General features: G+C 49.2%; 3 protein-coding genes and 1 long non-coding RNA gene across 6 annotated transcripts in view; 2 read left to right on the top strand and 2 right to left on the bottom strand.

Annotated features, from left to right (window-relative positions):
* LOC310838313 overlaps positions 1-25,048 on the bottom strand; it is a 437,762-nt gene that overhangs the window by 34,434 nt on the left and 378,280 nt on the right. The window lies entirely within an intron of this gene.
* The window catches only part of LOC310837528 (uncharacterized protein), a 331,410-nt gene that overhangs the window by 212,886 nt on the left and 93,476 nt on the right, over positions 1-25,048 (bottom strand). The gene's annotated exons all lie outside the window — the stretch shown is intronic.
* Positions 6-9,554, top strand: LOC310837508 (uncharacterized protein). Of its 2 annotated transcripts, none has more exons than XM_083724202.1 (4): positions 6-155; positions 2,990-3,781; positions 6,510-6,618; positions 8,478-9,554. In XM_083724202.1, the coding sequence occupies exons 2-4, from the start codon at positions 3,059-3,061 to the stop codon at positions 9,464-9,466; spliced, it is 1,821 nt and encodes a 606-aa protein (XP_083580328.1). In that variant the 5' UTR covers positions 6-155; positions 2,990-3,058; the 3' UTR covers positions 9,467-9,554. The 2 variants fall into 2 exon arrangements, with proteins under 2 accessions (XP_083580328.1, XP_083580329.1); XM_083724203.1 differs by having other exon boundaries at positions 69-155; positions 2,955-3,781.
* Positions 13,917-24,729, top strand: LOC310837633 (uncharacterized protein). 2 transcript variants are annotated; one of them, XM_083724541.1, is made up of 4 exons: positions 13,917-14,015; positions 17,581-18,465; positions 20,668-20,782; positions 22,136-24,729. In XM_083724541.1, exons 2-4 carry the CDS (start codon positions 17,704-17,706, stop codon positions 22,795-22,797), a joined length of 1,539 nt encoding a protein of 512 aa, XP_083580667.1. In that variant the 5' UTR covers positions 13,917-14,015; positions 17,581-17,703; the 3' UTR covers positions 22,798-24,729. The 2 variants fall into 2 exon arrangements, with proteins under 2 accessions (XP_083580667.1, XP_083580668.1); XM_083724542.1 differs by having other exon boundaries at positions 22,139-22,809.

Raw genomic sequence — 25,048 nt, 5'->3', positions numbered from 1 at the left:
TCTGCACTCTGTGGATTTTTGGCGAGGGCATCTCTGTGATCATTTCCTCCTTATTCTACTGGGGGAAACCCAAGCGGAGTTTGAATTTCCCAGGCGCGGCCAAGGCGACATCGAAGGAGGGGAAGGGGCGGAAGAAAGCCTTGCAAAAGGATCAGGTGAGAGCATGGAAATGCACGGGAGATTCTTTTTCCAAGCCTGTTCTCTTTCCGCGCCCCCAACGGAATTCCTTGAGGACTAGTGCCTTGCTCAGTGCAGCCTCCCATCTAAACACAAGATTCCTAATCTTAGTATACCTAATAGGAAGGGATGGTTTGGTCAGTGGGCCTGACCTTTTACGTTGTCTTCCTCCCCAGCTTTTGCTGGTTCTGAATATATTCGGGTGACCTGCTGCAAAGACGGCAGAGCTTTTTGCACCTTTAATAATGTGTGTGCAAAGGGCATGTCCGCCAAGACAGCCTGTCCTGCCAAGCTGGAAGAACCTCTTTTGCACAATTAATGAAATTTACAAGAGCCTGGTGGTCCCCATTTGCAGCCAGCCCAAACCCCTACAATGAAATATACTTAAATGTGGAACACTGTGGCTTATATAGTATACGATGGTGATAAGCGATTACAAAGATTGTGTTTTGTTTTAAGCTGGCTTGCATTGTTAAGTGTCTTTTGTTTACATATTTTTGTCTGCTAATATTAAACGAAAAGGCGAGCTTTAAGGGAGGGCAGCTGCCACCTTCGTTGCATAGCTTTCAATGCACCTCTTTCCCCCTGTCCTTCCGCACCTGAGAGGTGTGTTTCTGGGATTCACCCTGTTCTTGTAATTGTACATTATTTTAGCAGAAGTTTAGTCCTGCGTTTTTGCTATTTTTGTAGCCCACACCGGGAGTGTGCTGTGAAGGTGAGAAATCCTATAAATGATTAAGATAGTTCCAATACATCATCATCATCATCATCATCATTTATTTCAATAAATGATGATGATAATAAATTACAGTATAGCTATAATAAGCCCAAAAAATGATGAGGAATATTTTGATAATAAATAAAATGAGGAAGATTTTGATAATAAATAAAAATAATAAAAGTACAAATAAATAATGATGGTAATAAATTATGACAATAATTCCAGTAGAGGATAATGAATAGCAATAATAATAATAATAATAATAATAATAATAATAATAATAATAATAATACAATAAATAATGAAAATAATAAATTATAGCTATAATAAGCCCAAAAAATGATGAGGAAGATTTTGATAATAAAAATAATAAAAGTACAAATAAATAATGATGGTAATAAATTATGACCATAATTCCAGTAGAGGATAATGAATAGCAATAATAATAATAATACAATAAATAATTATAATAATAAATTATAGCTATAAAAAGTCCAATAAATGATGAGGATATTGATAATGAATAAAAATTAAAAAGTACAAATAATTAATAATAAATTATTATCATTTTATAACAATAATAATTCCAGTAGAGGATAATGAATAGCAGTAGTAGTAATCATCATCATCAACAACTCTGGTGATGACAACCAGCTTGGATGGCTTTAAATGAGAATTGGACAAATTCAGGGAAGAGAAATCTATCTGTGCTACTATCTGTAAAGGCTGGAGGCAGAAATGCTTCTGAATATCGGTTGTTTTTTGTGCTCGTGTCCTGCTTGCAGGTTTCCCATTCATAGCTGTCAACTTTTCCCTTTTCTTGTGAGGAATCCTATTCGGAATAAGGGAATTTCCCTTTAAAAAGGGAAACGTTAACAGCTAATGTTCCCATTGGGGCCTCTGGTCAGCCTCTGTGAGAGCAGGATGCTGGACTAGATAGGCTCTTGACTTGATCTGAGAAGCTATGAAGCACAGGCAGATCTAATTTATTAGGCTTCTGATTCCACCCTCCAAATGCCTTTGTGCACAACAGGAGAAGGAACTTAGTCTCTCCAGATGTTGCTACACCACAACTCCCATCAGCCCCAGAAAACGTTGGCCGGTGGCTAGTAATGAGGGGAGTTGTAGTTCAGGAGCGCCTGGAGAACCAAAGTTCCCCCACATCTGGTTCTTTGTGGCAAAGAGGACGAAAAATCTTTCTTTGGGCACCCCTTTCTTTCCTGTGAAGTGTTGTAAACAAAACATCCGCCCTTCTTCCCTTATGGGGTATCCAAGAGCCCATATAGAGTCCTTACGTAGGTTCCCTATTGGTGGGAGAAAATAACAGAGGCCAACCAGAGAATATTGAGAAGCAAAGTTGCTAGGAAGTCTGATCTTTATTGATCTTTATTTATCTTTATTGATTCGTATCTGAAGAAGTGTGCATGCACACGAAACCTCATACCAAGAACTAACTTAGTTGGTCTTTAAGGTGCTACTGGAAGGAATATTTTTGTTTTGACTATGGCAGACCAACACGGCTACCTATCTGTAACTTTATTGATCTGTTGCAACAGGGTGCTCCCCTCACAACAGGAGAAAGGAGGAGGAACCCAGAACCAAGGTGTGCCTGCCCTTATATAGAAATTTTAAATTCCCCGCCCTGGAGCTCCAGACCACCCCTCCATACATCATACATACATCACTGAAAAGGCGGTCTACAGCAGAAATGCGTTGTTTTTCTCATCTGACAGGTTACCTGTTAATGCTCACTTGATTGGATACCCTGGGGAGCCTGGTCAGTCTTTTGTAATGATAAATACTTAGTTCCTGAGCCAAGTCACAGGCTCACCCTATTCAAACACAGACAGACATACCCTTAAGACAGGATTTGTGAAGGAAAAGACGATGGGGAGGCTTTTCCATTTTCCTTTGACCTTGCAGAGAAAACATTGGGTCACTTTGGGAATCAAACACGGTTTCAGGTCGGTCTTCCTGTGCTGATCTATGTATGTGCTTGGTTGGTACATTTACAAACATTTATTATATATCTAAGACTTTTAAATTCTTATCACAGAAGCACCTGGATTCTTTTTCCCCTGCCTTTTGCAGCAAAACCTTTTTTGTGGGACTGGCTAGCCGCAGCTCGAGCTTCGCCCGCCATTGGCTTGAAAAAGGAAAATGGCCGCCGAGCCAGGAGATACGTTGACCTTGAGCCTACCGCCCAGTGCTGTGCTAAAGCAGAGGATGAAAGTGGAGGAGCCGGAGCAGGACCCAGCAGAAGTGAGGAAAGGCTCTCGTGCCATGCAGGATGGGAGTATGAGGGAATTCTGGGAGAGAAACATGTCAGGCCACGTCAAGCAGGAGCCACAGAAGGGGCCGCAGCAGCCATGGGAGGCCCAGCTGCAGGAATTCCTCAGAGCGATGGAGTCGTCCCACTCTGACGGGAGAGACCAGCACCAGTGGACGTTGGCGTTGCAGGACGAGGCCCAAGCTGGCCTGTCTCCAGGTGACGCCAGGCCACGCCAGGTCCCTTTCCTGCCACATCCCGGGAAAGAAGCCAACAACCTGCTGGCCAAAGAGGAAAGAGAGAGTGGGAAAGTGAAGGAAGAGGAGATTGGTCCTGACGCACCGCGGCAACACTTCCGGCAGTTCGCCTACCAGGAGGGGCCTCGAGAGACTTGCACCCGGCTCCGGGAGCTTTGCCACCGGTGGCTGAAGCCCGAGAGACACACCAAGGAGCAGATCCTGGAGCTGGTGGTTCTGGAGCAGTTCCTGGCCGTCCTGCCCCCGGAGATGCAGAGCTGGGTCGAGGAATGTCGCCCGGAGACCTGCGCCCAAGTCATTGCCCTGGCAGAGGAGTTCCTATTGAGGCAGCAGGAGGACGAGAGACTCGGAGGGAAGGTGAGAGGTTTTAGCGTAATAAACGGTCCATACCGAGTCAGACCCAGGTCAATATTGTATACACAGACTGGCAGGGGCTCTGCAGGGTTTTCAGGCAGAGGACATTCCCATCTGCTGCATGCAACACAGATGCTCTGAGACCCAGTGTAGTGTAGTGGTTAAGAGCGGTAGACTCGTAATCTGGGGAACCGGGTTCGCTTCCCCGCTCCTCCACATGCAGCTGCTGGGTGACCTTGGGCCAGTCACACTTATTTGAAGTATCTCAGCCCCACTCACCTCACAGAGTATTTGTTGTGGGGGAGGAAGGGAAAGGAGAATGTTAGCCGCTTTGGGACTCCTGAAGGGGAGTGAAAGGCGGGATATCAAATCCAAACTCTTCTTCTTCTTCTTCTACAGCCCTAATATGGTTCGTCCCAGTGGCTTTGTACTGAACCATAAGGCCGCATCCGCTCTATGCATTTAAAGCCCTGTTGTGCCACTTTTTTTTATTCCCCCCCCCCCAAAAAAAATCATTCATTTTATAACACAAATAAAAAAGACAAACAGAGAAAAGACAAACAATACAAACAAATTCTTGTCATCTCCTTATTTTCTAAACATTGTTAAGTGGGCTTCCCCAAGTCCCACCTATCTGATTTTCATTTTACTTCATCTTTAGCAGTTTACATATATCATACCGTATTTTTTGCCCTATAGGACGCACTTTTTCCCCTCCAAAAATGAAGGGGAAATGTGTATGCATCCTATGGGGCGAATGCAGGCTTTCGCTGAAGCCTGGAGAGCGAGAGGGGTGAGTGCGCACCGACCCCTCTCGCTCTCCAGGCTTCACGCAGCTCTCCGCAAGCCATGGGAGCCTGCACAGGGCTCCCACGGCTTGCGGAGAGTTGCCTGCATGACGAAGCCTGGGCGCACTGAGCTCAGTGCGCCCAGGCTTCAAACTTCACGCAGCGCTGGGCTCCCACGGCTTGCGGAGAGCTGCCTGTTCTCGGGGCTGGGGTCGGGGGAAGCCCCGCACCTGAGGGAAAAATAATTTTCCCCCTTTATTCCCCCCCCCCCAATTAACTAGGTGCACCTTATGGGCTGGTGTGCCCTATGGGGCGAAAAATACGGTAATTTCTAACCATCTCTCCCCCCTCCACTTACTTTAACCATAAAAACTCACATTTTATCACTTATAAAATACACTACCTTCTACTTCTAACCCTACCGCCTATATCCACTTCCAAAGCTATTCTAAGATTTAAATATTAACATATTTTTTCAAATATTCCTTAAACTTCTTCCAATCTTCTTCCACCATCTCTTCTCTCTGGTCTCGGAGTCTCCCGGTCAGTTTGGCAAGTTCAATATAGTCCATCATCTTCATCTGCCATTCTTCGATAGTTGGTAAATCTTGTCTGTTGTGCCACTTTAAACAGTCATGGCTTTCCCTCAAAATTCCTGGGAACTGTAGCTTATTTAGAGTGCTGAGTGTTGTAAGGAGACTGCCTGCATAGAGCTGCAATTCACAGAGTGGTGTAGCAGTCGGTCCCAGTGAACTCTGCATCAATTCAGAGAGTGAACTCAACTGCAGAAAGGGCTACTTGTGGGCCACACTGCTTGTGTAACCTTTAGGGGGAACTAGCCAGGATTTCATTTCATTTTCATTTTTAGTTTGTATACCGCCTTTCTATGTTACTATACACAAGGCAGCTTCCAAAGAAGCAACAAAATAGACAGCAAAGATCACACACATAAAAACAAGCTGATCCAACACAAAAAGTCACAGTAACTTTAACTTATATCAATAACTGATTAGAATATAATAGTAAAATTAAATACCAGCAAATAATAATTAAAAAGTTTACACTTATCAATTACAGCAGGGGTCAGCAAACCTTTTCAGCAGGGAGCCAGTCCACTGTCCCTCAGACCTTGTGGGGGGCCAGACTATATTTTGAAAAGGAAAAAAAAAAGAACGAATTCCTATGCCCCACAAATAACCCAGAGATGCATTTTAAATAAAAGCACACATTCTACTCATGTAAAAACACGCTGATTCCCGGACCGTCCGCTGGCCGGAATTAGAAGGCAATTGGGCCAGATCCAGCCCCCGGGCCTTAGTTTGCCTACCAATGAATTACAGTAAAGAACTACTGTAATCAATAAAAGTAACAGCAAGTCACAATGCATAAAATTTCACAAAACATACAAAACTATGTAAAAGAATCAAATTTATCGGCTACTTGATTTATCGGCTACTTTTAAAACGAGGCTGCATTTTAAGTTGCATTTTAACCTGTATTTTAAATTGTGTTTTTCCCCCCATCATGTTTTTTACTGTGATTTTATTGATGTTAGAGGGTGGGGTATAAAGAAAAATTATTATTATTATTATTATTATTATTATTATTATTATTATTATTATTAAATTGAGAAACAAGGATTCCTGTTGGGCAGAGGGCAGGGGTGATTGTCGACAGAAGCATGGCACCCACTTTTATTTGGAGGAAAAGTGAGCTGTGAGTCCTCCAATCTGGAACACAGATGTCATCTGATGGCCTGCAGACACTTTTTCTCCGAAATAAAAGTAGGGCGGTTAAGCAGGCTAGTTTTCAACACAATGTGTAGCTTGGCCCTGCAATAAGAAGATGGGTGGGCATTTTTAGATCTTAACACAACATTCTGAGTGCTGGTAATATTTTTTTAAGTGAGACCCTCGCTGTTTCTGTCTTATGTGCTCTTCAAGGAGGCGGTACGGACCTTTCCTGAAGCGGAACGGGCTCCACCAGATACCTGGCCGAGGCCTCACTTCAGGGAGATCAAGCAAGAGGCTGACAGAGATGCCACCTTGTTTGGTAAGGCTTTTGTTTTTATTTCTTTGTCTTCTTTTTATTTATTTATTAATTCGGTGCTCTGAAATCGCAAAAGGGAATGTTGAAGCTGCAGGGGCTCCCTGGGAGAATGGATGGCGAACCCAGATACAGTCGTATCTTGATTCTCGAATTTAATCCATTCCGGAGTCCGTTTGACTCCCAAAACAGTTTGAAAACCAAGGCACAGCTTCCAACCGGAAGCTGCGGAAGCCATGTTGGATGTTCGGCTTCCCAAAAACTTTTGCAAACCGGAACACTCACTTCTGGGTTTGTGAACATTCGGGAGCCTATTTGTTCAACAACTAAAGCGTTCAACTACCAAAGTACCACTGTATTCTGATTAGGCCCTCTCAGGGGTTCAGACATGCCCGGCCTGCTTCCACCTTCTGAGGCCGCTAGCCATAAAAATAAAAACCGAATGTCTCACACATGTGATCCAGCACCAGCTACAAGTAGTTGTCTATATAATCAGCTAATCTGAGAAGACATATTCATCCTGGTCTAATTTTGTGCCATCAGGGCCCATATATTTTTATTAGTAAGGTAAAGGTACCCCTGCCCATACGGGCCAGTCTTGACAGACTGTAGGGTTGTGCGCTCATCTCACTCTATAGGCCAGGGGCCAGCGCTGTCCGCAGACACTTCTGGGTCACGTGGCCAGCGTGACAAGCTGCATCTGGCGAGCCAGCGCACCACACGGAACGCCGTTTACCTTCCCGCTGGTAAGCGGTCCCTATTTATCTACTTGCACCCGGAGGTGCTTTCGAACTGCTAGGTGGGCAGGAGCTGGGACTGAACGACGGGAGCGCACCCTGCCGTGGGGATTCGAACTGCCGACCATGCGATTGGCAAGTCCTAGGCGCTGAGGTTTTACCCACGGCGCCACCCGCGTCCCGTGTTGTTGTTTTTTTTTTAGTATTTATTTTTAGCTCCTTAAGGTAACAAAATCTGCATCAGCTAACTTTTTTTTTGGGAAACTAAATGACATCTCTTCCTTGCTTAAATGTGCAGCTCTGAGCTGAGAGTGTGTGTCAAAGGACAAGTTGCAAAACTTATTAAAGACCCCCAAATTTATGTACTGCTTTGAAATCCTGTGTCAAATAACGTTTTGTGCACTGAGCTGACGAACTTTGCCTGTGCTAGCTATGTTGTCGGTTAAGTTTCATATTTACAAGTATAAAATCTTTATCACACACACACACACAAAACCGCTGTGGTGAAGGTGAGTTCAACATCTCCTGAGACATTAGTAGGATCTGCATACAGCGTTAGGGGGAAAGAGAGGAGCAACCCTGAAAAGCTGATCTACCTTCCTGTGGCCTTTTCCAAATCTCCCCCCCCCCCCCCCCAGTTTTTAGAAATACAAACCCCAACCCTGTCAGAAACAGTTCATGCAATATAAATAATAAACATTAAGTTTGTCAATCGTTTAGAAATAATTACATCAGTCTTCTGCTCTCCATCTTAACAGATTGTCCCAAAGTGAGTCATGGGCAGCTGGCGGTGAGAAGATAACTGTCTTTTCCAGAGTAATAATAATAGTAATTTATTACTTATACCCCACCCATCTGGCTGGGCCTCACCAGCCACTTTGGGCAGCTTCCGACATAATATCAAAAACACAATAAAACATCAAACATTAAAAACTTCCCTAAACAGGGCTGTCTTCAGATGTCTTCTAAAAGTCAGATAGTTGTTTATTTCCATGACGTCTGGTGGGAGGGTGTTCCACAGGCCGGGCGCCACTATCGCACCGTACACTTCCTGTCTTGAGCCCGATTTTCGCCCACTTTCTCTTTTAGCAGAGGATAATAACACCTGGATTATTTTCCCCACTCTAGCATGTTCTGCGGGGACACGTCGGAAGGAGAGGAATCACCCGGGCAACGCTGAGGAACTGGAGCCGTTTGTAGCGTTGTCAAGGGAAGACGAGCAAAACATCGCCGGTCCAGCAGAGGACTCTGAGAGCCTGCAAGGAAACAAACCAGAAGCACAAGGCGGGAAATTCATTAATTCTCAGGGTGGGTACGAGGACCTTGACGACAGCATCGTGCCACAGCCAGCCGCCCTGAAAGGTGAGCAGGAAAACGCAGGGGTTCAGTTGGGGCAAGTTCTCAGGCTGAGGTCCGATCTCATAGCGCACGAGAGGACACTGACGGGTGAGTCCCAGTACAAATGTTCAGTTTGCTGGAAAACCTTTTGCCGCAGGAACGTCCTCATCACTCATCAGAGAATCCACACCGGGGAGAAGCCGTACAAATGCTCGGACTGCGGGAAAAGCTTCAGCCAGCGGTCGCACTTGATCTTGCACGAGAGGACTCACACCGGCGAGAAGCCCTACAAGTGCTCGGACTGCGGGAAAAGCTTCAGCCAAAGGCCCCACCTGGTCAAGCACGAGAGGATCCACACCGGTGAGAAGCCCTACAAGTGTCCCTACTGCGGGAAGAGCTTCAGTGACCGCTCCACCCTGACGACCCACAAGAGGACCCACACGGGGGAGAAGCCATACACGTGCGCCGACTGCGGGAAGAGCTTCAGCGACCGGTCGTCCCTGATCGCGCACAACCGGACTCACACGGGCGAAAAGCCCTACAAATGCTCAGAGTGTGGGAAGAGCTTCAGTCACCAGTCGACCCTCATTCGACACGAGAGGATCCATAATGGGGACAAGACTCTGAAGGGTTTGGAAGCCGGGGGAAACCCCGTCTCCGTCTCGGGGGCAGATAAGAGACCCCGCTTGGGGGACAAGCCCCCAGTGCCGTGGACCAATTCTGTGAGTTGGGGAAAGCCTCTGTCTCTGAGCCTCAGCAGTGCCCCTTCTGAAAAATGAAAATGTATCAGAGGGTTGTTTGGAATAAAATAAAATTAAAATTAAAAAGGTAAATAAAATAAAGATGAAGCATTTTGGAAAACGAAAAGGGTGCTCGTAGACTTTTTTTTTGCAGATTTCACCCTTCTAGTTTTGCTAGCAGTTATTTGGACACTTAAAGCTAAAGGTAAAGGGACCCCTAACCATTAGGTCCAGTCATTGCCGACTCTGGGGTTGCGGAGCTCATCTCCCTTTACTGGCCGAGGGAGCCGGTGTACAGCCTCCGGGTCATGCGGCCAGCATAACTAAGCTGCTTCTGGCAAACCAGAGCAGTGCACGGAAATGCCGTTTACCTATTTATCTACTTGCACTTTGACGTGCTTTCAAACTGCTAGGTTGGCAGGAGCAGGGACCGAGCAATGGGAGCTCACCCCGTCAGTGGGACATGCACAAGTCCGTTCTTCTCCTGCCCTGCCCCCTTTCGGCACCCAAAACTGCACATCAGCAGACAACCATGTGCTGATCGCTCGCAAGTGGCAAGGTGCCTGTATTACTACCGTATTTTTCGCCCCATAGGACGCACCGGCCCATAGGACGCACCAAGTTTTTTGGGGGGGAAATAAAGAAAAAAATTTATTTCCCCCCCAGGCGCTTGTGGGGCCGGCAGCGGGGAGAAGCGCTCTTCTCCCCACTGCCCGCCTGCAGACCAGGTCCGGGGACAGCGGGAGGACGTGCTGCGCCTCCCAGCTGTCCCCGGAGCTTGCGGGGCTGGCAGCCGGGAGAAGCATGCGTCTCCCCGCCGTCAGCCTCCAAAGCACATCGGGAGACAGCGGGATGGCGGCGTTCCGCCTCCCCGCTGTCCCCCGACCTTGTGGTACTGGCACTGCGGCTTTCCTGAAGCCTGGAGAGCGAGAGGGGTCGGTGCGCACCAACCCCTCTCGCTCTCCAGGCTTCAGCGAAAGCCTGCATTCGCCCCATAGGATGCACACGCATTTCCCCTTCATTTTTGGAGGGGAAAAAGTGCGTCCTATAGGGCGAAAAATACAGTATATCAGCACTGACTCTGAAGCAAAGCTGCAAGCTGCCCTTCAGGTTGGCACCTTTCATAGAATTAGAAATACAGTGGTACCTCGGGTTGCATATGCTTCAGGTTACATCATATGCTTCAAGTTACAGACTCCGCTAACCCAGAAATAGTGCTTCAGGTTAAGAACTTTGCTTCAGGATAAGAACAGAAACCGTCCTCCGGCGGCGCGACAGCAGCAGGAAGCCCCATTAGCTAAAGTGGTGCTTCAGGTTAAGAACAGTTTCAGGTTAAGAACGGAACTCCGGAACGAATTAAGTACTTAACCCGAGGTACCACTGTACATTCAAAATCAGTTCTTGTATAAAAAATATGCCTTGCCTATGAGACAGCAGGGACTATAGAGTTTTTCCAAAATCAGTGCTGACTCATAAATGACTCATAAAGGCAGCTTCAAAGTTAAGCTCTTTTATATGTGCCTAAAGTCACCCACAGGTGTTGTTACTGATACAGAATTATGAGAAACTAAACTTTCCATTACAGGTTCAAGCACCCTTCTGCTGACTGAAACAGGATAAGAACCCAAAATCTTGGAATATATAAGAAACCCGGAACAAATAATAGCCAACCCACACAGCCCAGCTGCAAAAGCTAAATCAGGTTATTCTGCAGAAACACTGAAATAAAATATCAGTTACGTAACAGGATGAGAGAGATTGAAGGACCTGGGGAAAGAAAAGCAAGCTTTTGCTTGGTGCAACGAAAGCACAAAAACACAGTCCATTTTAGCCTCTCCAGGGAGAGCATTCCTCTCCCCTCAAAGCCACTGTCAATTTCATTTTGAAAGGATGCTCAATGGAATAGGCTATAGATGTGTTAAGTTGTGGGCGAACATATCAGACGACACAGCGATTCTTCCAAAGCAGCTCTTTATTTGTAAGCTGGAACAGAACTGAACTGAGGAGCTCAGTCAGCCTGCTTATATAGAGCTCCACTAGAATGCAACAGTAACCATTTTCTGTAACTAGCCAATCACTGAACGTCACTTTCGATCCTTCATTTGCATACAAACTATCCAATCCCTGAACGTCACTTTCGATCCTTCATTTGCATAACTATCTACAGTATCCCCCTGCTGGCCCAGGGTGAGAACTTCAGTACATAACAAGATGGACAACAGGTTGGTTTTTACTCTACTGTCTCAGAGGATCAGATGCAGCCCATCTCTTAATACCAGTTTCTGGGGTACAGGAGCAAGAAAGAACTATTGTGCACATTCCCTTCTTGTTATCTGCTTCACAGAGGTATCTTATTGAGTTGGCCACTGTGGGGAACAGGATGCTGGACTAGATGGGCTAGAAGTGTGAGCTAACCAGCCTCCTATAACCAACATGCTTAAGTCTAATTAATGCATGAAGGGGTTAAGACCGTAGAGAAAGCTATCCTGCCAGGTTTAGCTCAACCTGGGAGGAACTATGTAATCAAGCCTTTGTCCTCCTTCCAGTCTATCTGAGAAGCTCAGTGTGTAAAGACGTTTGAGCTGGGGCTAGAAATCCAGGCAGATGGGTGGGCTATAATAATAATTTAATAATAATAATAATTTATTATTTATACCCCGCCCATCTGACAGAGTTTCTCTAGCCACTCTGGGCGGCTTCCAACAGAATATTAAAAATGTGATAAAAGATCAAATATTAAAAATCTCCCTAAACAGGGCTGCCTTCAGATGTCTTCTAAAAGTCAGATAGTTGTTTATTCCCTTGACATCTGATGGGAGGGCGTTCCACAGGGCTACCAAGAAGGCCCTCTGCCTGGTTCCCTGTAACCTCACTTCTCACAGTGAGGGAACCGCCAAAAGGCCCTCAGAGCTGGACCTCAGATCTGGGCTGAACGATGGGAGATGGTAATAATAACTTCTTCTTCTTCTTCTTCTTCTTCTTCTTCTTCCTCTTCCTCTTCCTCTTCCTCTTCCTCTTCTTCTTCTTCCAAGCTCAGACCGCATGGCTGTAAGAAGCCATTCATGAGTTCCTATACCCATAATTTAGGAACTTTGTAACTGCCTGTGCAATCTGTCCTGAAGCACATGTATCTCAACTTCAGAGAGGTTGTAAGTAAACCATTAACTTACCAAATGTGTAATCTTTTTCTATGCTAGGGGAAAGAGGGAAACTTAGGAGGGAACTCACAAGGAAATTTTTTTTTATGCTACTCTACAGCAGGTATGGAGAACCTTAGGCCCTTTAAATGTCACCAGTAAGCATGGCCAGGGATGGTAGGATTTGCAGTTTAGCAACATCTGGAAGGTTGAAGGCTCCCCCATGTATGCTGCAGGGGGTAAGATCCAAACCAATGGGTTCAAATACCAACAAAAAGAGAAATTTTGACTTAACGTTTGGAAGAACTGAAATGTAAGTGCTACTTTTGACAGTGGAAAATACCATCTTGGCAGGTGCCGGACTCTCCTCTGTTGGAGGCCAGATGTCAACTTAGCCAGGATGCTATAGCTGTGGCTTGCCCCTGCCTTGCCAGGGGTATGGACTAAACAGCCTTTGAGGATCCCTCCCCAAGTCTATGATCCCAGGACTCTCAAGGTTTTGATACCTAAATTTAAAAAGGTACTGGCACAGAGAGAGAATCCAGAGGGGATGCAGTTAAGCCAGGGATGGGGAACCTGTGACCCTGCCGACGTTGTGGGGCTCCCGTCGGCCAAAACCAGTATGGCCAATGATCAGGGATGATGGGAACGGGGAGTCCAATAATATCTTGAGGACCACAGGTCCTTCGTCCTTTATATAAATGACAGTGATCGCAGCCAACAGGGGACAGATGAATGGGAAGGCGGTTGTTACACCAGAGACCTTCAGCTTCTTCCGACTCACAGTGCAATTGTTTCAGAAGGGCATCATTTTTATATTTTTATGCTGTGAACCGCCCTGAGATCTTCGGATGAAGGGCGGTGTATGAATTCAATCAATTTATCAAACTGAAATATCAGAAGGGGGAACATGGAAAAGGCGTACGAAGAGCCCCCTGGATCAGGCCAAAGGCAGCCAGCATCTGGTTCTCACAGGGACCGACCAGATGCCCGGGGGGAGCCCCAGAAGCAAGGCTTTTCTCCCGCCCTACGGCCCCCCAGCCCTTCCCTCCTCCGCCTGACACCCTGGAGCGCTGCTGCCAGCCAGAGCAGGCAACACTGGGTCAGGCGGACAAGGGTTCTGACCGGCACAAGCAGGCTTCCTATACACCCCAGAAAGAGGCCCTGCGTGGTTCTCTCTCGCAGCTCACAATTCCAGAGCTGCCAGGAAGAATGTATTTCAGCCATCAGCAGCAAACCCCGCTTTGTATTTCATTTAATTGAATTATTCGCTTCCCAAGGGGTTAAAACGAACAAGAGGCGCGGTTTGGTTTCCTAGAGCCGACCGGATGTTGTGGCCGGAGGGCGGGATGTAAACAGTGGCGGTCACTTCCTGCCCCGCCCACCGTGGCTAAGTGGCCTTTGAATTTCCCAGATCCTTCCGCGCTTGTTCCTGGGGAGGGGGAGATCAGGTGAGTTGGGGTGGGATGGGGTGGAGCGGGTAAGTGATCCTCTTGGGGGACAGTTGTGGGGGGAGGGATCCAGGGTGGGAGGTGGGAAATGGGCAGGAAGCCCAAGGGAGCGGGAGCTCAGAGGGTTGCCAACTTCTCCCTTTAACTCCTGCTCCTCTGCCTTTTAACAACTGCTTGATTTGCAGAAGGCGGTGCACTTTCCTCCCTCTAGGCTCTTTGATCAAGGCAATATGCAAATGAATTAACATAAAAGCCCTCCAACTTAGCACGTGCAGATGCTGCGAGCAAGTTCTGGGCGCTGCTCTTAAAGGAGGATGTGGCCACTTTTGCAGTGGGGTTGCAGGAGGTCTTGGAGGGACCCTGGCCAGGGGGTATGAGTTGTGGGCGCCTGCAGGTTCAGGGTATGGCTCGCGAACACACCAGGAGAGGTAACGTAGTGCAGGAACGTAAGATCAGGCCAAAGGTCCTGTCCTCTGCTCACAGTAGCTAACCAAAATCCTCATAGAGAAGCCCAGAAGCCGGACTCGACTACGACAGCACTTCTCTCCCCAACTTGTGATTCCCAACAACTGACATTCAGAGGCACACACTACCTCCGAACGTGGAGGTAAGAGGAGCTTGGCAGGGGCCCCGATTTCCTGGTTTGAAAATGGAACCAGTTACAGCAGGGAAGGGCATCTGTTACAGCATGGAGAAGTTCCAGCTTCGAACCCTGATTATCTTTGGTTAGGGATGCGGGTGGCGCTGTGGGTTAAACAACAGAGCCTAGGATTTGCCGATCAGAAGGTTGGCGGTTCAAATCCCCGCGACAGGGTGAGCTCCCATTGCTCAGTCCCTGCTCCTGCCAACCTAGCAGTTTGAAAGCACGTCAAAGTGCAAGTAGATAAATAGGTACTGCTCCGGCGGGAAGGTAAACGGCGTTTCCGTGCGCTGCTCTGGTTCGCCAGAAGTGGCTTAGTCATGCTGGCCACATCACCCGGAAGCTGTACGCCGGCTCCCTCGGCCAATAAAGCGAGATGAGCGCCGCAACCCCTGAGTTGTCCGCAACTGGACCTAATGGTCAGGGGTCCCTTTACCTTTACCTAGGACTGGGAATATCAGAGAGAGCTGCCGCTGGCAAGTTTAGACAACACTGAGCTAGGTGGACCAATGGTCTTACTCGGGATAAAGCAGGTTTGTGCAGGGTGAGTTTTTTAAAAAGAGGCCCCGTGGAACATGTGTACTCTGTATCCACGGGGCATCTTTTAAATGACTCACCCTGCATATACCTGGAGCAGTGGTGGGGTCTCCATCACTAGAAGTCTTCAAGCAGAGGCTGGGCAGCCATATTTTGGGGGAAAGTTCTAGTTCTGGATTTCTGGCACCCCCCCCAGCAGGGGGTTGGGCTAGTTGACCCACAGATCCCTTTTCACTTCCATGATGCTATAGTAGGGACGTGGAGCCTGTGTCTCCTTCTTTGGAGGTCTTTAAGCAGAGGCTTGACAACCATATGTCAGGAGTGCTCTGATGGTGTTTCCTGCTTGGCAGGGGGTTGGACTCGATGGCCCTTGTGGTCTCTTCCAACTCTATGATTCTATGAAATATTGCCGGACCACAACTCCCATCACCCCAGATCATTGGCCAGGCTACTGAGGCACATGAAAGTTGCAGTCCAAAAAAAAACAGCTAGAGTTACAGGTTTTCTGAGCCCTGCATTATATCTTGGTAGAAATTAGTTGGGCAGCAAAGCCAGACCAGTAATTGACAGCTGTCCTTGGAAGAACTAGTGGAGATGAACATAACTCTCAAATAAACATAAAAATCCAAGGGTTGTGGGCAGTGCAAGTTGGATCTACATAGCTTCTGAACTGACTCTTGAGTAACTGGGAAAGAGATCTTGGAGATCTGTTTCTTGTATGCATTTGTTTGCTAAATAGGTTAAAGTGATTGTTTGCTGTATTTGTATTGGGTTGACCTGTGGGTAAACAGAGTTTTATTCATTCAAAATTCAGTAGTAAATAAAAATAAGGAGTGACGTTCATAAAATTCTGCATAGTGTAGGAATTGGAAAGCTATGTCTCCTATTATTAGAAGGTAAGGTTATTTATGAGTCAAGAATCATAGAGCTGAGAGGAGCTTTGTATGCTACCTAGTTCAATTCCCTTGCTTGAAGCAGGAAACCCAGAACTAGGAAACGTCTGCTTGAAAACCTCCAGCCGGAGGGAGCTCACCAGCCTCTCTAGGAATTGGTCCCATTGTGCGGCTGCTCTTACCATCAATAAGTTCTTCCTGTCCTCCAGCTGCAATCAGCCCTCCTATAACCTGACCCCATTAGATCTACTCCTCCCCTTTTCTATGCGACAGCATCTCAGGTGTTTGAAGAGGGTGTCTTGTTTTCTCAAGGCTGACTGATGCACACCACACTATTTAAAGCTCCTGGCTCCCCCTGCGGAAGAATTCTGGGAACTGTAGTTCATTTAGGGTGCTGGGGATTGCAGTGCTGTGAGGGGAGAATTACAGGTCCTAGGATCCTTTGGGGGGGGGGAGCTCTGTGCTTTAAATAGATGGTGTGGCTGTGACAGCAGCTCTTTCAAAGGTTCTCCCTAGGACTTATTTTCCAAACCCTTGGCCACACTGATTGCCTCTAAACATGGAGGAGATGGCTACCGGCTATGATGGCTGGCCTCCACCGTCAGTTGCTTGAAACTACTAGTGGGTCCTGTTGGCTTGGGTCCTGCTGCTTGCAGGTTTCAAACAGGCATCTGGTTGGCCACTGTGGGAACAGGATGCTGGACTACAGGTGAAACTCGAAAAATTAGAATATCGTAGAAAAGTTCCTTTATTTCAGTAATTCAACTTGAAAGGTGAAACTAATATATGAGATAGACTCGTGACACACGAAGCGAGATATGTCAAGCCTTGCTTTGTTATCATTGTGAGGATCATGGCGTACAGCTGATGAAAACCCCAAATTAATCATCTCAGAAAATTAGAATATCCAATGAAATCAGCAAAACAAGGATTGCAAATACAGCAATATTGGATCTCTGAGAAGTGGAAGTATATCTTGCTTTGCATATCATGAGTCTATCTCATATGTTAGTTTCACCTTTTAAGTTGAATTACTGGAATAAAGGAACTTTTCCACGATACTCTAATTTTTTGAGTTTTACCTGTAGATGGGCCATCAGCCTGATCCGGACTTTTCTTATGCTCTTAAATTCTCCAGAACAGTAGCTTTTTTTCTGTTGAACTTTTTTTTTAAAAAAAGGCATTGATATGCTTTACTGAGAATCCCAGCACTCCCAGTGGGGCTTACTCCTGAACAGACCTGTGTAGCTTTATGAACTCTAATCTGAGCTGGCCATGGGAAGAATGGGAAGCTGGGCAGTTTTTATTCCACATTAAATGATCTATAACATTATTTGCCTCTGGCTGTGCCCATCATCAGTCCTGGCTCTGACCACTGACCACCTGCAACCTGCAAAGGATGACCTCTGAGGGAACCTGGCTTTTGGGTACAAAAGGCTGCCTGCCCTTGACTAAGTTTGCTCTGATTTTGGCCTCTGGTTTTTCTCTGTTTCAGGGGCCAGGCCTGTTCGGCGCTTGCTTCCCCCTGCACACAACTTCCTTGCGTTGAGAGTTCAGGACTTGGTGGCGCTGCCAGGGCTGACCGACAGAATCGACCGAGGGTGGGGTGGGGGTGGAAATGGCTGCGGAGTCCAGAGATACGTCGGCGCCAGGTCTTCAGCAGGCCGAGCGAGAGAAGAGGGTGGGAGAGCAGAGCCCCGCGGGGCCCGAGGCAGGGAAAGACGGAGGGAGGGGGCCTTGTGTCATCCGTGCGGAGAGCATCCGAGATTTCTGGGAAAGAACTGTCCCCGAGGAAGCGATCCGGGAGCCCCGCAAAGGCCTGCAGCAGCGGTGGGAATCTCAGCTGCAGGAGTTCCTGAAGGCCTTGGAGTCCCCCCATGCGGTGGGGGGCAGCCCGCAGCTCCCGAGAAACAGTGCGCAGACTTCCCTGACCCCTTTTGACAGGATGGCTGACACCAGCCGGCGACCTAGATGGGAGCCAGACTCCCAAACCCTGCCTGGTCTGAGCGGAGGAGCCTCCCAGGCCGAGAGGGGCCTCCTGGCCAAAGAAAAGTCGGACTGCAGGAAGGCCCAGGAGGCTGCCAGCTCGCGTGAAGAGTGCCGCCTCTTCCGGCGGTTTGGCTACCAGGAAGCGGAAGGGCCCCGCGAAGCTTGCCGGCACCTCCGGAGGCTTTGCCACCAGTGGCTGAAGCCCGAGAGGCACACCAAGGAGCAGATCCTGGAGCTGGTCATCCTGGAACAGTTCCTGGCCATCCTGCCCACGAAGATGCAGAGCTGGGTCCGGGATTGCAGCCCCCAGACCTGCACCCAGGCGGTGATTCTGGCGGAAGATTTCCTGCTGAGGCAGCGGGAGGACGAGGGGCGGGTGGGAGAGCAGCAGGTGAGTGTGGCTGGCCCTGGAGGTGGGGAGGGCATTGGGGACAGGAGGTTTCTTGGGAAGAGGGGATGGGCAAGCTTTGGGTTTAAAGGGGGATGGGGAGCGAAGAAGACTCAAGAGGAAAACGAAGGCAAGAGGAGGAGGAAGACTTGCGATTCTGGATATTATAAAGTGCTGATTTAGACTCAAATGAAATATGCCTTGCGCCAAGTCAGGCATTTGTTTTTCTAGCTACGCATTGTCCACGCTGACGGCAAAGCCTCTCCAGGGTTTCAGCTGGTGGTCTCTGCCAGCCCTCCTGAGATTCCAGGGCTTAAAACTGGGACTGTCTGCACAGAGAGCAAATGTTCTACCCTTTGAGCTGTAACCTTGGTTTCCCCTCCCTTAGCAATGCACTTGATTGAGGGCTGTACAGAATAGCAGGCTAGATGCTGCTAGTTTTGGCTGCTAGTTTTGCCACTACTCCATCTAGGCATCTAGTGGGTTGCCGGCCTGACTTTTTGCTTGAAAGCACTCCTTGGCTACACTGATCTGGAAAATGCTATTATTATTATTATTTTTAAGAACCCCACTCTCTCTCTATCCCAATGCAGTTTCCCATTGGTGACAGATCACTGCTCTGGTGTCACATTTTTATAACACACGTTTAACGTTATAACGCACCAGTTGTCAAGTACAGGAGCTCCCTCATCCCTTCTTGGTAGCTCACCGATAAAAATTAATGAGCATTTGGTAGATTTGTAGTCTTTTTATTATACAGTGGTGCCTCGCAAGACGAACGCCTCACAAAACGAAAAACTCGCAAGACGAAAGAGTTTTCCGTTTTTGAGTCGTTCCGCAAGACGAATTTCCCTATGGGCTTGCTTCGCAAGAAGAAAGCCCATAGGGAAATCTCCGGGGACCTCTTTTAAATGCTGGCGGTGGGGAGCAAAGCCTTTCGCCCCCCTCCGGCCTTCAGAAGAGGTCCAGGAAGGCCGGCGGGGGCCGAAAGGCTTTGCTTCCCACCGCCAGCATTTTAAAAGCGGTCCGGGATAGCAGGGAAGCGCGGGGGGACAGGAGGGCTTTGCTGCCGACCGCCAGCATTTTAAGATCGCCCCGGGACAGCAGAGAAGTCTCCGCTGTCCCGGGGGCTTTTAAAATGCTGTCTTGGGGGCTTTTAAAATGCTGGGGGTCGGCAGCGAAGGCTTCGCTGCCGCCCGCCAGCATTTTAAGATCACCCCGGGACAGCGGAGAAGTCTCCGCTGTCCTGGGGGCTTTTAAAATGCTGGCGGTCGGCAGCAAAGCCCTCCTGTCCCCGGAGCTTGCGGGGCGGAAGGTGGGGAGAAGGGCTTTTCTTCCCACCGCCAGCCTTCAGAACAGCCTTCTGAAGGCTGGCGGTGGGAAGAAAAGCCCTTGCCCCCCCCAGCCTTCAGAAGAGGTCGGGGGACAGACTGTCCCCGGACCTGGTCTGAAGGCGGTTTCCATAGGAACGCATTGATTGATTTTCAATGCATTCCTATGGGAAACCGTGCTTCGCAAGACGAAAAACTCGCAAGAAGAAAAAACTTGCGGAACGAATTAATTTCGTCTTGCGAGGCACCACTGTAGTATCATGTTGTGAGCACAGAGTGGCTACTATCTGCAAGGATAGCAGTTGCCTACTCTGACTCCTTCCCACTTCCGCAGCAAGAAGGGCACAAACGGGATGTCCCTCCTCTGCTCTCTGACTCGCTCAGACTTCTGAGTTCGGGGGGGGGAGGAGGGAGCTCCCCACACTCTCAATTGATGTATCGCCCAGCTTCTCCCTCCCTTCTGGTTGCTTAGCTACTATCTCAAAGCTGGGTAGCTCCTCCCTCAACTCTGCAGCTTCTGTCTCTGCCTGTTTCTCTGCTTCTGGAAACGCTGAGAATGGGGGGCAGGGATATTCCCCTTCCTTTTTTGTTAGGAGCTGCTCTCCCTGTGATTGCATTCCCCAGTCTTCCGATCCAGATCAGCCCCTGGCACCAGTGTAGTTTAGTTCCTTGTTTGGATAAGCATTTGCTCCAACACAAGGGCAGCCCCATGGGGAATGTGCTGCAGTAATCCAGCTTGAGAGTTCAGTAGCGCCTGAACCCCTGCAACCATGATTCCTCCTTTGCGGATACACTGCTGGCAAGGTAGTCGTGGGGGGAAGAATCCACCCACTGTTCCTGCCCCCTTGAACGAGATCCTCTTCCCTGTTTTCAGGCAATCCGCCCATTTGCGGAGGAAGACTCTGCGGAGAAGGCTCCTCTGAACACCTGGCAGAGGCCACTGCTTGGAGGGATGAAGGAGGAAAGCGAAGGAGACGCCCCCTTGCTGCGTAAGGATCTCTGAGGGGTTGTGGTTGCTCGGTGGCGAGCTGAGCATCGTCACGGCCTCCTTTGCACCCCAGTGACTGGGGACATGGGAGGCAGGAGGCTCCATCGGTCTACCTGGCTCAGAACTGTCAACATTGATGGCGAGTGGCTCGGTGGGCAGGGAAAACTCTTCCAGCCCTACCTGGAAATGCTGGGGACTGAATTTGGGACCTTTGGCTCTTATTTGGGTACTATGGCCAAAAGCTGGGAAAGCACTAACTGGGCTTTGGAAAGGAGGCAGGAGGACCCTAGCACTCTGTCAGAGCCCTTACACCTCCTTCTGAAACTCCCCTTGTGCCCAGTGTGTGCTCCTGCTCTGATTCTTCCCCCTTGTGGCCTTTGGGAGACGTCCTGCCAAGCCTGATAGCTCAATGCTGTCTTTGGTTTCTCGCGAGTAGGGAAGAAGGGCAGCCTGATGCTGGCATGTGCCACGTCTGACCGTGCATATGTGTTTGTGCGTGTATGGAATGCGGCAGAGGGAAGCTTGGAATCATAAAGTTTTAGACTTGGAAAGGTCCGCCAAGGGTCATCCAGTCCAACCTTGGATTGCAAGAATCACAGCTGCAGAATCCCAGACAGAGGACCAGCCAACCTCTGTTTAAAAACCTTCAGTGGTGGAGGGTCCATCGTCCCCCAAGGGAGCCCATTCCACGGTCAAACATACTTCCTTGCAAAATTGGATGCTCCTTGATATAACTCCCCACCCCAAATCTTAGTATTCAGAACAGCAGCATGGCAGGGAGAAATCTAGGCTATTGAGCCCATTTCCCTGTGTGCTACTCTTCTATGTATGGGGATTTATTATTACAGTGGTACCTCTGGATCTGTTCTGGAGCCCCGTTTGCATCCTGAAGCGAATGCAACCCACATCTGCAGGTAGCAATTTGCCACTTCTGTGCATGACGTCATTTGAGCGTCTGCGCATGCGTGAGTGGCGAAACCCGGAAGTAACACGCTCTGTTACTTCCGGGTTGCCGCGGAGCACAACCCCAAAAATGCTTAACCTGAAGCTACCTCAACCTGAGGTATGACTGTATTATCATCATTATTATTTTCAATTGAAAAGGACTTCATCCTAGAGCCACTGCCCACACTGGGGGCTGATGGGAGTTGGTGTTTGACAGACTCTTTATCTCACAGTCATGGGTTCAAGCCCCACATTGGGCAAAAGACTATTGCATTGCAGAGGGTTGGACTAGATGGCCCGCGTGGTCCCTTCCAACTCCTACGATTCTTTGTTTCTATGAACATTTGGAGGGCTACAGGCAGTTCCCCACCCCTGTCCTTAATGACCGCCATTCCTTTGCCGTTTCTAGCAGGCGACGAGAAGTTGTGCAGCCCGGAGAAGAATGACCTGGAAGCTTCCGGAGAGCTGGACCCACGTTGGATGTTGTCTGGAAGGGTCGAACAGACCGTTCCCCACTGCCCCGGTCCAGTGGAACCTTCCGAGATGCTGTACGGCGGGAACTGCCTGGAGCGGGAAGCAGGGAAGTTCATCAACTCCCAGGGGACGTACGAGGACTTGGATGAGAGCGCCATGCAGCCGGGGACCCTCCTCTTCCCCGGCGAGAGGGACAACGCCTGCCATGTGTGCGGGAAGGTCTTCCGGCGGCGCTCCAACCTGATCGCGCACGAGAGGATCCACTCGGGGGAGAGGTGGTACAACTGCTCCGAGTGTGGGAAGAGCTTCGTCAGCCGGGCCGCCTTCCTCATCCACCAGCGGGTGCACACCGGGGAGAAGCCCTACAAGTGCTCCTACTGTGGGAAGGGCTTCAACACGGGCTCCAGCCTCATCCGCCACAAGAGGATCCACACGGGCGAGAAGCCCTACAAGTGCCCCGATTGCGGCAAGCGCTTCAACGACTACTCCAATTTCATCGTCCACAAGAGGATCCACACGGGAGAGAAGCCCTATGAGTGCTCTGTCTGCGGCAAGCGCTTCAGCGACAACTCCAACTTCATCAAGCACCACCACTGAGAGGTCGGCAGGCTGTGGGTGGGGTGGGGTTTGGGGGGGACCGGGGGGGGGTTGTTTGTACTAAACAAAAACTGGTTACAGACTGTATAGCAAGACTACAAAGGAGCATCTCTGTGAGGGCTGTGGCAAAAAAGAGGTGCCCCAAAGCCTCTGTTGCCTTCGAAAGCAATCGATCGGGTAGTGAGGGGATGTCTGGGAGCCGACAAGGAGAGCAGGTCGTTTGCAGATCGGAGGAAAAGGAAAGCAGAACAAAGAATACACTGAGTCTTCTAAAGGTTGCTCCTGTCTTGATGAAGCAGTTGCCTGGACTGGCCTGTAGCTCTCCCTTCCCTCCTTGGGCCTCTGTGTCAGGCCCCTCCTTCTGTCTATGGTGAGCTGCAAGGGACCCTCTCTGTGTCTGCCTGGCTCTCTGCTCGGCAACATGCAATAAATGCCTTGTTCTGGGGCGGGAGGGACCTGCAAGCTGTAAAGAGTGGCTCTGTGGGAGAACTGCCAAGTCCTGATTCAGGTAGGTAGCCGTGTTGGTTTGACGCAGCCAAAAAATAAATAAACAAAGAATTGTCCAGTAGGACCTTATAGACCAGCTAAGTTTGTTCTGGTGTAAGCTTTCATGTGCATGCACACTTTTGAGAAATACCCCACCCCACCCTCCCACTATATATAAGGGTCTGGTGACTTCTTTTTCAGTGTAGTCATACCTCTTGTTACGTTTGCTTCAGGTTGTGCAATTTCAGGTTGTATCCTGCGATGACCTGGAAGTACCAGAAAAGGTTACTTCTGGGTTTCGCCGCATGCGCAGAAGCGCAAAATGACGTCACGCACATGCACAGAAGCAGCGAGTTGTGACCTGTGCACGCACAGGTTGCGTTCTGCTCATGTTGTGAGTGGGGCTCCGGAACGGATCCCGTTTGCAACCAGAGGTACCACTGTATCTGAAGAAGTGTGAATGCACATGAAAGCTTATGAGAGCCAGTGTGGTGTAGTGGTTAAGAGCGGTGGACTCGTAATCTGGTGAACTGGGTTCGCGTCTCCGATCCTCCACATGCAGCTGCTGGGTGACCTTGGACTAGTCACACTTCTCTGAAGTCTCTCAGCCCCACTCACCTCACAGAGTGTTTGTTGTGGGGGAGGAAGGGAAAGGAAATTGTTAGCTGCTTTGAGACTCCTTCGGGTAGTGATAAAACGGGATATCAAATCCAAACTCCTCCTCCCCCTCTTATACCAGAACAAACTTGGTTGGTCTATAAGGTGCTACTGGACAATTCTTTATTTTGTTTGTTTTTAAGTCTAACTCCTGTGCTGCGGCACCTGTCTGATTCTGCCTCTTCACTATCCCTCGAGCTCCTTGCCTCCAGTATTTCCCATCTCGTCCTCTCCTCTGGGGTAGTGGCTGGTTTCCCACCACCAGGAGCCAAATCCTCTCCCTCTGCACTTTCCATGGAGGGGGGGCGGGATTCTTGGTCAGGTGGCTTCCCCCTCTGCTCCTCATCCAGCCAGTCCCTGACGGGGAGCTGGTCCCAAAGTGGCAGTGGGAGGTGGCAGGCTGGACTTCCCCACTTCTGTCACCTTCCTTGTGCTAGTTTCCTTCCTACCCCCCCCCCACATGCTCCCTTCCATCTAGGGCTGGCCCAAGACATGTTGCCACCTGAAGCAAAACAGAAAATGGTGCTCTGCTGCCACCTGAGGCAACTGGAGGCAGACCACGGAAACCCCGGTGTGCTGAAAGGGGAGAGAATACGATGCTGGAGAGGAGGTGGCCCCGCTCTTCCCAGCTCACACAACCGGAGGCAGCAAGTAGCGCACTTCGGAGGGGGGGGGGCAGATCTGCCACCCCTCTCAGCTTATCTCCGGCCTGCCGTCTGAGGGGACTGCCTCACCAAGCCCAATGGGTGAGCCGGCCCTGCTTCCATCATAGAATCATAGAGTTGGAAGAGACCACAAGGGCCATCGAGTCCAACCCCCTGCCAAGCAGGAAACACCGTCATGCTTCCTGTTCCTTTTTTTCACTGTCTGCTAATCCCGCCACTTCCTGTGGTCAAGAGCAGCATTTCTCAATGGTTTGAAGGGAGGGAGGGAGGGACTTCTCTGCTTCCTTTGTGGTGTTGTGGTTAAGAGCGGTGGACTTGTAATCTGGGGAACCGGGTTCGCGTCTCCGCTCCTCCACCTGCAGCTGCTGGGTGACCTTGGGCTAGTTACACTTCTCTGAAGTCTCTCAGCCCCTCTCACCTCACAGAGTGTTTGTTGTGGGGGA

This window comes from Podarcis gaigeae, assembly GCF_964106915.1.
Source record: "Podarcis gaigeae genome assembly, chromosome: 2".
NCBI lineage: Eukaryota > Metazoa > Chordata > Lepidosauria > Squamata > Lacertidae > Podarcis > Podarcis gaigeae.
This window is presented reverse-complemented; position numbering and strand designations above follow the sequence as displayed.

Coding starts and splice junctions, on each gene's coding strand:
- LOC310837508 (XM_083724202.1), top strand. CDS start 3,059: ATGGCCGCCGAGCCAGGAGATACGTTGACCTTGAGCCTACCGCCCAGT. Junction 3,782..6,509: donor ACGAGAGACTCGGAGGGAAG/GTGAGAGGTTTT, acceptor GTGCTCTTCAAG/GAGGCGGTACGGACCTTTCC. Junction 6,619..8,477: donor CAGAGATGCCACCTTGTTTG/GTAAGGCTTTTG, acceptor TCCCCACTCTAG/CATGTTCTGCGGGGACACGT.
- LOC310837633 (XM_083724541.1), top strand. CDS start 17,704: ATGGCTGCGGAGTCCAGAGATACGTCGGCGCCAGGTCTTCAGCAGGCC. Junction 18,466..20,667: donor GGCGGGTGGGAGAGCAGCAG/GTGAGTGTGGCT, acceptor CCCTGTTTTCAG/GCAATCCGCCCATTTGCGGA. Junction 20,783..22,135: donor AGGAGACGCCCCCTTGCTGC/GTAAGGATCTCT, acceptor TGCCGTTTCTAG/CAGGCGACGAGAAGTTGTGC.